The sequence below is a fragment of the Hyla sarda genome, chromosome 2 (genome assembly GCF_029499605.1).
Source record: "Hyla sarda isolate aHylSar1 chromosome 2, aHylSar1.hap1, whole genome shotgun sequence".
NCBI lineage: Eukaryota > Metazoa > Chordata > Amphibia > Anura > Hylidae > Hyla > Hyla sarda.
This window is the reverse complement of record NC_079190.1, coordinates 382563336-382576759: the sequence shown is the minus strand read 5'-3', so window position 1 is coordinate 382576759 and position 13424 is coordinate 382563336. Positions and strand designations below refer to the sequence as shown.

At 41.9% G+C, this 13424-nt stretch overlaps 1 protein-coding gene across 3 annotated transcripts in view; it reads left to right on the top strand.

Annotated features, from left to right (window-relative positions):
• LIMK1 (LIM domain kinase 1) overlaps positions 1-13424 on the top strand; it is a 119511-nt gene that overhangs the window by 97919 nt on the left and 8168 nt on the right. For all 3 annotated transcript variants that reach the window (XM_056558533.1, XM_056558532.1, XM_056558534.1), the window contains 5 exons: positions 677-736; positions 846-911; positions 5689-5824; positions 7887-7942; positions 11511-11668. In XM_056558533.1, coding sequence (XP_056414508.1) covers positions 677-736; positions 846-911; positions 5689-5824; positions 7887-7942; positions 11511-11668 — 476 coding nt within the window. The remainder of the gene's footprint in view (positions 1-676; positions 737-845; positions 912-5688; positions 5825-7886; positions 7943-11510; positions 11669-13424) is intronic.

Below are 13424 nucleotides of genomic sequence, written 5' to 3'. Positions count from 1 at the left end.
GAGCTGAGGTACTTTAGTGCCTCGGGGAGTGGTGACCCTGAGGTGCCTAAACTCACTGGGAGTATTGGCTCACTGAGTTGAAGCGCGGGCACCATGAACTCTTTACCTTGTGGCACTCACCTCTTTATTCCCGGCCTTCTGGCTAGGATCAGGGAATTTTTTATAGATCCGGCCGGATGTCCGTGCAGTATACCTGCGCACATTCACTTATTTATTTCTTTGCGTCACTTTTTGCATGGAATCTTCAAACACATATTGGAGGGGACACCTGCCACATTTTTTAGGGGTGGGGAAGTGACTCTTTCCACACATCCTGATGTTTTTGGTTGGCTTTGATTTTAGTCTTATATTTACGGACCACAGCAGACCACTGTAAACTTTAGTTAATCACTTATTGCTTTCTCAAGAGAAGGTGGAGATTTCTAGTTGCGACTTACCTTATTCCTCCATTGAAAGTACAAGCACATTCAACACAGCCAATATCTGGCAGCAGAACAACAGACTTCTGTCTACAGCCATCTCAATATATGTAGGAACCAGGAGGCATAGCATTTAAAAAATAAATTCAAATTCCATATTGTACAAAAGAAATATGATTTTTGATTTGCTTAGTAAGAGCAATTTACAATGTAGATCAGATAGCATTTAACTTATTGGGCTTTTTGTGTCCTTTTAGGACTCTCAATACCCCTGGAACCAGAGAGTTAGTTTTGGAAGAGATATAGCCGCTGGAATGGTAAGATTATCTATCTATCTGTCTATCTATCATTTATCTATATGTCAATGTATCTATTCACATGAAAGATAAAACAACACTTCTAATATATATGCACAATTACTTCTAGACCTACCTCCACTCTATGAATATAATTCATCGGGATTTGAATTCTCACAACTGCCTTGTAAGAGAGGTAAGAAAGACGTAGACAGTATACTGTGATTCTTTCATCTCAGTCATGAAGGCTATTAGTATACCTAAAGGAGGTCATATCTATGGAATTATTGCTGAAAAGTATAGTTATTTTTTTACTTTGTGAAAAGTTAAATGTTCCTATGTATGTTTTGAGATTTCTTTAAAAATGTGGACACTTGTGATTGTCCCATAGTAAGGAAACAGTCAGGCTCCCAAGGACATTAGACAAGTGGCAGCTGTTGAACTGTATAAAATCTGTATATGAGATTCTGTTTATTATAAGCAATGTCACAGCCAAGGTTAGGCTATGTTTATACTTTGCTTTCAGTATACCATGGCAAAACAGATACACTGAGCTATATAGAGCGCACATAGGTCCAGGTTTATCAACCTGCATGAAACTGTCTGGTTTGCCCAAAGCAGCCAATCACAGCTCCGCTTTTATTTTACCAAAGCTCACTAAAAAGACTCGAAGTCAAGCCAAAAAATTGAGATTTTATTGTCATAAAACTTGTCTAGTGCATCCTGATCGCACACCTTTTTACAGTTTCTTGATATGACCTTTTGTTTCTGAGATATGAGAGTTTATATTCTTTTAATTCAGGGAATAAGTCAGATGGGCGTGAACTTGGGAGTGAATATCAGGTGATGGCAGGATTATACAGTCAGGAGGTGAGAATGTTGTACACTGAGGAGCTTGTTTGTCTACTACACACCCCCTGACTGTATAATCCCACCCATCACCTGAAATTTTAAAGGAAAAGTGTCAGAATAGTCACCCGCACAAACCAGTGGTACTGCCTGGTAGTGCGGGTGACGCTGAGAAAAACGATTCTTACAATGCTGGAATCCGTTGCTCTGAGCGTCTGATATCTCCTTCTTTCTTAATATGCAAATTAGCAGTAAGTGGCATAGGCGGGGTTACGATTCAGCCTTTGGGCACTGTGACGTCAGCACTGTTTTTTCAGCTCTTGGCCCAGCTAATCATTATTCACTGCCTCCCTCTACCTCTCCCTCTCCTTCCCGCTCTGTAATCGTGTTTACTGCTAAATGCAGCCTCCTGGCTACACCCGGAAGCGGCCTCAGAGCAACTATGAAACCTTTTATGAAGGCCACTTCCGGGTGTAGCCAGGAGGCTGTATTTAGCAGTAAACGCGATTACAGAGCGGGAAGGAGAGGGAGAGGTAGAGGGAGGCAGTGAATAATAATTAGCTGGGCCGGGAGCTGAAGAAACAGCGCTGACGTCACAGTGCCCGAAGGCTGAATAGTAACCCCGCTCCCTGCCACTTACTGCTAATTTGCATATTCGGAAAGAAGGAGATATCAGACGAATGGAGCAACGGATCCAGGCATTGCAAGCATTGTTTTTCTCAACATCACCCGCACTACCAGACAGTAACACTGATTTGTGCGGGTGACAATTCTGACAGTTTTCCTTTAAACCCAAATATTTCAGGATTGGAACGGTATATCAAGTAACTGTAAAAGGTGTGTGATCAGAGTACAATAAGCTGTTAAGGACGCAGGGTGTACCTATACACCCTGCGCACGCTCCCGTGCTATAACATTGGGTCACACGCTGACCCAGCATCAAAGCGGGTCGGTCCCGGCACCTCACAACGGCCGGGACTCGTGGCTAATATCGGACATCACCGATTGCAGGGATGTCCGGTATTAACCCCTTAGACGCATCGATCAAAGTTGATCGCCGGGTCATAAAAATACATACCAGCAGCTCAGTCAGGTTGATGGGGATCAGCGCGGTAAAAACACACTGTCCCAATCAGCTGAGAGGACACGAGGAGGGTCCCTACCTACCTCCTTGTTGTCTGATCGCGATCCATTGCTCCATGCCTGAAATCCAGGCTCGAGCAACGGTGCTCCCATAACACTGATCAATGCTATGCTATCAGAAGATTGCATGTTATAGTTCCCTCTAGGGGCTATAAATGTGAAGAAGGAAAAAAAAAAGTTAATAATAGTGATTTAACTCCTTCCCTAATAAAAGTTTGAATCACCCCCCCCCCCCCTTTACCCATTTAAAAGGAAATATGTAAACAAAAAGAAACATAAAATATATGTGGTATCGCCCCATGCGTAAATGTCCGAACTATAAAAATATAGTGTAAATTAAACCGCTTGGTCAATGGCATACTGGTAAAAAAAATTCCAAAGTCCAAAATTGCATATTTTTGGTCACTTTGTATATCATAAAATTTTTTATAAAGAGCGATCAAAAAGTCCAATCAAAACAAAAATAGTACCGATAAAAACTTCAGATCACGGCGCAAAAAAATGAGCCATCACACCACCCTATATACAGAAAAATAAAAAAGTTATAGGGGTCAGAAGAGGACATTTTTAAACGTACTTATTTTCATGCAGTTATCATTTTTACCAGAAGTAAAACAAAATCAAACCTATATAAGTAGGGTATCATTTTAATCCTATGGACCTACAGAATAAAGATAAGGTGTCATTTTTACCTAAGAGTGCACTGCGCAGAAACGGAAGCCCCCAAAATTACTAAATGGTGTTAGTTTGTTTTTTCTATTTTGTCCCACAGATATCTTTTTTTTTTTTTTTTGTTTCAATGTAGATTTTTTGGGTAAAATTACTGCTTTCATTACAAAGTACAATTGGTGGCGCAAAACACAAGCCATCATATGGGTCTGTAGGTGCAAAATTGAAAGGGTTATGATTTTTAAAAGGTGATGAAGAAAAAAGAAAGTGCAAAAACAGAAAAACCTTACGGGGTTAAGCTATTTAATCATAATGCAATCTCAATGTTGGGGCTGACCACAGTTTTTTATTAAAGGGGTTATCCAGGAATAGAAAAACGCAGGTAATTTCTTTCAAAAACAGCTCCATGTCTGTCTTCAGGTTGGGTCGGTTTAAAGGGGTTATCCAGGAAAAAACTTTTTTTTTATATATCAACTGGCTCCAGAAAGTTAAACAGATTTGTAAATTACTTATATTAAAAAATCTTAATCCTTTCAGTACTTATGAGCTGCTGAAATTGAGTTGTTCTTTTCTATCTAAGTGCTCTCTGATGACACGTGTCTCAGGAACAGCCCAGTTTAGAAGCAAATCCCCATAGCAAACCTCTTCTACTCTGTGCAGTTCCCGAGACAAGCAGAGATGTCAGCAGAGAGCACTGTTGCCAGACAGAAAACAACAACTCAACTTCAGCAGCTGACAATTATTGAAAGGATTAAGATTTTTTAATAGAAGTAATTTACAAATCTGTTTAACTTTCTGGAGCCAGTTGATATAAGAAAAAAAGTTTTTTCCTGGAATACCCCTTTAACAACTTGGCTCCATTCACTTCAATGGAACTGAGCTGCAGAACCACACCCAACCTAGAGACAGACGGAGGGCTGTTTTTTTTATAGAAAGTTTGTTTTTCTTTTCCTGGATAATCCCTTTTAGAAATGAAAATAAGCTGTGATTGTTCGCTATGCACAAAACCAGACCATTCTGGGCCATAGCAACCAATCATAGTTTAGGTTTCATTTACATTTACCAGAAATTTTTAGATATAAAAGCAAAGCTGTGATTGGTTGTTATGGGAAAATAACTCCAGCTTTAGTCTCAGATTGATAAATTTGTTTCTATGTTCTGTTCATTTTCAAGCATATACTGTTTTTCTTGTGGGACTCCGAAGTGCATGCGTCCACATTTTTAAGTCCCACAAAATCAAATTACCGTATTTATCGGCGTATAACACACACTTTTTAGGCTAACATTTTTAGCCTAAAGTCTATGTGCGTGTTATACGCTGATACACCCCCAGGAAAGGCAGGGGGAGAGAGGGCGTCGCTGCCCGCTTCTCTCCCCCTGCCTTTCCTGGGGTCTAGAGCCCTGCTGCCGGCCCTTCTCTCCCCCTGGTTATCAGTGCCACTGCCCGTTCTGTCCCCCTGACTATCGGTGCCGGCGTCCCATTGCCGGCGCCGATAGCCAGGGGGAGAGAAGCGGCGCCGACAGCCAGAGGGAGAGAAGCGGCGCCGACAGCCAGAGGGAGAGAAGGGGCAGCTGCACCCATTGCCGGCGCCACTGCCCCGTTGCCTCCCCCCATCCCCGGTGGCATAATTACCTGATGCCGGGGTCGGGTCCGCGCTGCTGCAGGCCTCCGGCGTGCGTCCCCTGCGTCGTTGCTATGCGCTGCACGGCGCGGCGCATGACGTCATGCGCCGCGCCGTGCATAGCAACGACGAAGGGGACGCACACCGGAGGCCTGCAGCAGCGGCAATGGGGCGCCGGCACCGATAGTCAGGGGGACAGAACGGGCAGCGGCGCCGATAACCAGGGGGAGAGAGAAGGGCCGGCAGCAGGGCTCTAGACCCCAGGAAAGGCAGGGGGAGAGAAGCGGGCAGCGACGGCCTCTCTCCCCCTGCCTTTCCTGGGGGTGTATCGGGGTATACACGCGCACACACGCACCCTCATTTTACCATGGATATTTGGGTAAAAAACTTTTTTTACCCAAATATCCTTGGTAAAATGAGGGTGCGTGTTATAGGCCGGTGCGTGGTATACCCCGATAAATATGGTATACATTTAGAAATAGTCTGAAAGTAGCCACTAGTAGGCAATATTTAGTCCATTGAACTCAATGGACACAGCGCAGGTATACGTTGGCATACCTTCCTGATGGTCTGCTCGTGTACACTACAAAGGCAAGGTTGTTGTCCTTACGCAAGGATTTACATATAAGTTTATTATGTACCCCTGTTTTGTCTTGTACACAACCTTATTCCTCTGTCTCTGGCATTCAGGATGGCAGCCTGGTGGTGGCAGATTTTGGTTTGGCAAGATTAGTAACAGATGAGACCCGGGACCTCCGAAAAGATCGAAGGAAACGCTACACTGTAGTGGGGAATCCATACTGGATGGCACCTGAAATGATAAATGGTGAGAGAAAAATGACAAGCTTATAAGAATCACAGCCCATATATGCTGTAAATGGAAATCCATAGCTGTAGGATTGATAGGGATGACCCTTATGTTTATAATGATTGATCAATATACTAATACTGAAATGCCGTTGCTACTGGAAAAATATATCTGTTACCTACCCTTTAACCCATATACATCAGAATGCTATCTGCTCGTGACTCTGAATATAAGCCTTGAAATGACTCCATGCGGGAGTAGAAAGACTAAACATCTGACGAACAGAGAACTTCTGCCAAGAAATTAATGGACACTAGATATGCTAATATATACGGACCCAATAATCGAACAACCACTCAAAATGTAGCATGCTAATTGTGATGTCATAATTAACCCTCCTTCTTTGTACAATGTAAAAACCAAATCTACTTCTTGTAATACACCAGAACTCTTTTGGGAACGGCTGAGTTTCCTGCTAAGAAAGAGTGTATACCAACATCCTCTGTGTGGTGTATATTTTTTATGTCGACACTCAGCGCCATTTCAGCATTTCAACACTACCATTATTCTCATGTTCCCAACACCTGAAGTTCTGCAATGATGTCCCATACAATGTTCGCATATCAAGTCACCGATTTGTTATTCTGTCCCAAAAATATATATATATTTTTTTTTTTGCAGTACATACTCAGTCAGTGGTCTTCAACCTGCGGACCTTCAGATGTTGCAAAGCTACAACTCAGAGCATGCCTGGACAGCCAACGGCTGTCCGGGCATGCTGGTAGTTGTAGTTTTGCAACATCTGGAGGTCCGCAGGTTGAAGACCACTGCTCTATGTAATTTGAATACTTAGAGTCACCAGGGGAAGGATAGGGTGCGATAATAACAAAGATTCCATGACTCGGAAAGCTACTGTCCTGCCCGTGTGACTCCTGGCATCTCATTTACATAGGGTGTTTGTTGCAATAAAAGCCCTTTTTTTTGGCCCAAAATAAGAAACAGGTGTTTTTATGAAGGGCATGAGAGATTGTTACTTACAGCATCCTGCCACTGGTTTATACGCAAAATGGTGACATGTTCCCTTTAAAGGGGTATTCCAGGAAAAAACTTTTTTATATATATATATATATATATATATATCAACTGGCTCCAGTTAGTTAAACAGATTTGTAAATTACTTCTATAAAAAAAAAATCTTAATCTTTTCAATAATTATCAGCTGCTGAAGTTGAGTTGCTGTTTTCTATCTGGCAACAGTGCTCTCTGCTGTCATCTTTGCTTGACTCGGGAACCGCCCAGTTTAGAAGAGGTTTGCTATGGGGATTTGCTTCTAAACTGGGTGGTTCCCAAGACACGTGTCATCAGAGAGCACTTAGACAGAAAAGAACAACTCAACTTCAGCAGCTCAGAAGTACTGAAAGGATTAAGATTTTTTTAATAGAAGTAATTTACAAATCTGTTTAACTTTCTGGAGCCAGTTGATATATAAAAAAAAAGTTTTCCCCTGGATAACCCCTTTAAGTAACTAGGGCTTACCAGATAGCCCACTGTATGGCTATCGAAATCAATTTCATGCCCCTCGTTCGTTGTATTGTATGCTATGATGTTATCACTTTATACAGGCCATATCAGCAACAGAATTAATAGATAATCTCTACATTAACCATAATTTACCCCCTACTATTGTTGGAATGCATACATATAAAATAACCATGTATGTGGACTAGAGATGAGCGAACTTACAGTAAATTTGATTTGTCACGAACTTCTCGGCTCGGCAGTTGATGACTTTTATCCTGCATAAATTAGTTCAGCTTTCAGGTGCACCGGTGGGCTGGAAAAGGTGGATACAGTCCTAGGAAAGATTCTCCTAGGACTGTATCCACCTTTTCCAGCCCACGGGAGCACCTGAAAGCTGAACTAATTTATGCAGGATAAGACATCAACTGCCGAGCCGAGAAGTTCGTGACGAATCGAATTTACTGTAAGTTCGCTCATCTCTAATGTGGACCATAGATACTGTGCTGAGGATCTAGTCATAACTTTGTCTTAGCTGCTTATTTATTTTTTCTATCTGCAGGAAGAAGTTATGATGAATCTGTTGATGTTTTCTCCTTTGGGATTGTACTATGTGAGGTAACCCTATTGATAGTGCACCAGCATATTGTGTAGCACTGTACAATACTGAGGTTGTATTTACAGATGAAATGAGACATTACAATTCAAACAAGAGTAGTAAACGCAGAGATTCTGAGTACAGAAGGCGCTATGACCACGCGGACATGTGCCGTCTGCATTGCAGTCTGTGCAGAATCCTCAGGAAATTCTGCTGCCGAATCCCGTTGACAGCAATGTAAGGCTGTTGCAGAATTCGCTCTGAATTTCCACCCTAAGGGCTCGTTCACACAAGCGGGTTTATTTGTGGGTTACCCGCTGTGTGTTTGAAAGGGGAGGGGCTCTCCGTAACAGTTCTCAGCAGATTTTCGGCTGCGGAATTTCCACCGCAGAAAATCAGCCACAAGCCCCATTAAAGTCAATAGGGTCTACAGCTGATTTTCTGCAGCGGAAATTCCGCAGCCAAAAATCTGCTGTGGACAGCCAGGGAGAGCCTGCCCCCTTTAAAAAAACGCAGCGGGAAACCCGCAAGTAAATCCGCTCATGTAAATGAACCCTAAGGGTCCGCAGCAGATTTTGATACCATTGACTTCAATGGGTCCGAAGGAAAATCTACAAATCTGCCTCTACTGCGGATTTTCTGCTGACCCATTTGAGTCAATGGTAGCGGATTTTCCACAGCAAGGACGCTGCGGAAATTCTGCAGGTAATCCACCCGTGTGAACTGACCCTAAGGGTGAAAACAGGAGGAGTGATAAATGAAAGAATCAGGTGCTGAGGAATCATGTAGAGGGAGATGGGTAAAATATACATTTATCAGATTAGGGAATGTGAAATGCCTGTCTAAAAAGATGTGTTTTTGGGCACACATAAATATGTAGGAATTAATCAGACTGGGGAACTGCAGTGCAGAGATTGGGTGCAGCATGAGAGAAGTCTTGGAGACAAGAGTGGAGAGTTTGCATTACAGATGATAATAGTCTTAGATGATTGGTAGGGGGTAGACAAAGATGAGAGAAGAGGTGCTAGACAGCACTGTAGCAATGCCAAGGAATAAAGTTGCACTCACTTGGTCGGAATAAGAGTCCATGTACATGACATGAAACTAGTTGCCTCTTGTTGTATGCCCCCGCACATGTAAGCTGTACACTGGCACTCTCACTCCCTGCTAGGGAAGCTTTCCTGTATTGCTTTTTTTATGCTGCAATAAAGAAGTTAATCTTTCAAGACTAATTTTCCCCTTCACATTGCTATATTGAATTGCACCTATTTTTTTAAATTCTTGCCACCCCAGTGCAGTCACATTTTTTATTGCCATGTCGACTGTTTACTCCCGGTGGACGTTAGTGAATAGCAGTCAGTGCCTTTTGCTGGACAGCACTGTGAAGAGCTTTATGGGTGAGAGTTTAAAGGGGTATTCCGGGCAAAAATATTTTATCCCCTATCCAAAGGATAGGGGATAAGATCTGAGACCCCCTGCGATCTCCCTGCACCACCCACATTCTATGCGGGGACTGCGTCTCTAGTTTCGAAAACCTCCGGGTTTCCGGGACTGGGGATGTGACATCATGCCACGCCCCCTCCATTCATGTCTATGGGAGGGGGCGTGGTGGCCGCCACGCCCCCTCCCATAGACATGAATGGAGGAGGCGTGGTGTGACGTCACGTCCCCAGTTCCGGAAACCTGGAGGTTTCCGAAACTGGAGATTCAGCACCCGCATAGAATGCGGGTGCTACAGGGAGATCGCGTGGGGTCTCAGCAGTGGGCCCCCCGCGATCAGACACCTTATCCCCTATCCTTTGGATAGGGGATAAAATATTTTTGCCCGGAATACCCCTTTAAATTGTATCAGTAAATGGGCATGCAATGGCAGAAACTGGCACAGTTTAAAGACATTGGTCTAATGGGTGCGTAGAAAGATGGGCCTGTTGCACTGAGCAAATATTGGAGAGGGTATAGTTTAGAGAGGGGAAACCAATTAGAAAAAAGTTATCAATGTGAGAATTAATCAGGGCAGATGTTTTGGCTTTTTCAATTGTAAAAAAAAAAATAGTCAGATTTAGTAGATTGTTTGAGGTGCAGCTGGCGTGAGCATACAAGTGACTGAATATAGGGAGTAAAGGACATATCTGTATCTAGCATGACTGCCTAAGAGTAATGGAGAGCAGGGAAAAAAGAACAGAGATGGCGCTCCAATAGTGAAGTACGTAGGTATAAGGTTTTTCGGGAAAAAAAGAATGAAATGGTGCTCACCTTTTTGTGTTGTGCTGGCAGGTACAACACTGTGGTACGCTTTGAGTATGTGTGTCGGGAGGCAGCCGGCCGCCGGTCCCGCTTAGCAATCGGGCTGGAACAGGATTTCAGATGTGGAATCTGTGTTGCCTTGCGGGGCTCGCCAGATGTCCGAGGAAAATTCAAATTTTTTTGGCTTAATAGGCGCTCGCCCGAGGATGACACTGAGTCAGTGGAGATTTTGAGGCTTTATTTCGTGAATAAACAACGCGTTTCGAGGGGGCACCCCTCTTTGTCAGGTTCATAGCCATAAACCTTATGAAGAGGAGTGCCCCCTCGAAACGCATTGTTTATTCGCGAAATAAAGCCTCAAAATCTCCACTGACTCAGTGTCATCCTCGGGTGAGCGCCTACTAAGCCAAAAAGTCGGAATTTTCCTCGGACATCTGGCGAGCCCCGCAAGGCAACACAGATTCCACATCTGAAAGCCTAAGAGTAATGGGCGCACCACACACTGAAATGCAAATATCAGGTTTAGGGGGAAGATCTTTTTTGAGAGAATAATTTTCAGGTAGAGAGAGGAGATGATGTGAGAGACAGCAGACAGACAATCTATGGTTCAAGGGAGATGTCACAGCAAGAGGTAAAGAGATAGTACTGAAAGCCAAATCTGAAACCCTGTACTACAGGCCTATGGAGGTAAAAAGAGGAGCATACCTAAGATTGTTTATTAGCTGTCTCTAAAGGTTCCTCAGGGATCAAAGCGTCAGATAGGTAGAGGAAAATAAAAAGAGAGCAGCATACTTAAAGGGGTACTCCACTGGAAAATATTTTTTTAAATCAACTGGTGCCAGAAAGTTAAACAGATTTGTAAATTACTTCTATTTAAACATCTTACTCCTTCCAGTACTTATCAGCTGCAGTATGTTCCAGAGGAAGTTCTTTTCTTTTTGAGTTTTCTTTTTGTCTCACCACAGTGCTCTCTGCTGACACCTCTGTCCATTTTAGGAAATGTCCAGAGTAGGAGAAAATCCCCAAAGCAAGCCTATCCTGCTCGGACAGTTCCTAAAATGGACAGAGGTGTCAGCAGAGAGCACTGTGGTTAGACAGAAAGGAAATTCAAAACGAAAAATACTTCCTGTGGAGCATATAGCAGCTGATAAGTACTGGAAGGATTAAGATTTTTGAATAGAAGTCATTTACAAATCTGTTTAACTTTTCTGGCACCAGTTGATTTAAAAAAAAATGTTTTCCAGGGGAGTAGCCATTTAAGGCACAAAGAATCTCAATTGAACCTCACTTAATCTGTACACATCAGTGTTATAATATTTTTGTCTATTTTCTGTTTTCCTTTAGATTATTGGGCGTGTGAGTGCAGACCCTGATTATCTTCCTCGCACCATGGATTTTGGGCTTAATGTTCGTGCCTTCCTGGATCGATTTTGCCCTGCAAATTGCCCACCGGGATTCTTTCCCAGTGCAGTATTATGCTGTGACTTAGACCCCGAAAAACGGTGGGTGACTTTTTCAATGGGAATTAAAAGCACCAATTTTAATAACATTGTGCAATGCTGACACTGATCTATAGAAGGACTCTTTGTCAAGTATTTAGTGAAAGCGTCTTTGACAGAACTTCCCTCCTGGAGACCCTATTGTGCTTCTTTTAGACAGAAAATGGAGCTAACAACTGCCAAGTACAGATTTAGCAAAGTTTAATTTTATGCTTAACATATACAGCACCATGATGAAGTTTAAACTGATATTTAACACATTACATATCATTGAAAATGTCCCGTTAACGTTTGCCACATCTTGATATGTAACATAAATGTCAAGTCAAGGGGAATCCTTACCAGGTACAGAGCTGCAGGTCCCGCAGATAGATACTAGGGGGATAAAATTAGCCACCCCGTTTAGTTTTTCTGATCACTTATGGTAAAGTTCTAAAAGTGCCCTTTAAAAATGCTTGTAGTTGGTGTTTTGTTTAACCCCTTAAGGACCAGGCCCATTTTGGCCTTAAGGACCAGACCAATTTTATTTTTGCATTTTTGTTTTTTTCCTCCTCGCCTTCTAAAAATCATAACTCTCTTATATTTCCATCCACAGACCCATTTGAGGGCTTGTTTTTTGCGTCTTCAATTGTACTTTGTAATGACATCACTTATTTTACCATAAAATGTACGGCGCAAACAAACAAATATTATTTATGTGGGAAAATTGAAAAGAAAACCGCAATTTTGCTAATTTTGGAAGATTTTGTTTTCACGCTGTATACTTTCCGGTAAAAATGACATGTTTTCTTTATTCTGTGGGTCAATATGATTAAAATGATCATATATATTCAAGAAGAAAAGGAAAACGTTGTCGACTCACCAATTCAGCTGAATGTATTCTTCTTTATTGAAGTATACTCACATACACATTTTAAATGGCCGGAGGAAGCACGCCAGTCGTGCGAAATGGAGCTCGGTCGCTCATCACTGTCCCCCCACTACCCTCTTCCATTTAATATGTGTATGTGAGTACACTACAATAAAGAAGAATACATTCAGCTGAATTGGTGAGTCGCCAATGTTTTCCTTTTCTTCTTGAATATATATGAACATTGCACCACTCCCAGCGTACCCAGCTACATCTAGATCCAGCATTTATTCCTGTACTTCCTTCGCTTTACGCAGTGCCGCGTTACTCTTTATTGTGCACTGTATGATTAAAATGATACCCACATTATTTGCTTTTGTATAATTGTACCACTTAAAAAAAATCTCAAACCATTTTAACAAAATTAGTATGTTTGAAATTACCCTATTTTGACCACCTATAACTTTAAAATTTTTCCGTATATGGGGCGATATGAGGGCTCATTTGTTGCGCCATGATCTGTAGTTTTTGTCAGTTACACTTTTGCTGAGGTTTTACTTTTTCAAAAAAAATGCAAAATTTTTTGGGGAATAAAATGTGACAAAAAACAGCAATTTTGGACATTTTTTATTTTTTTACGTTTACGTCATTCACCGTACGGGATAATTAACAATATATTTTAATAGTTCAGACTTTTACGCATGTGGCGATACCAAATATGTGTATTCATTTTTTTTTACGCTTTTTGGGGGGGGGGGGTAACATGGGAAAAACAAACGTTTTACTTTTTTATTGGGGGAGGGGATTTTTCTAATTTTTTTGCTTTTTTATTCAAATTTTTTTATTTTTTTTATATTTTATGTCCCCATAGGGACTATTCATAGCAATAATTTAATTGCTAATACTGTT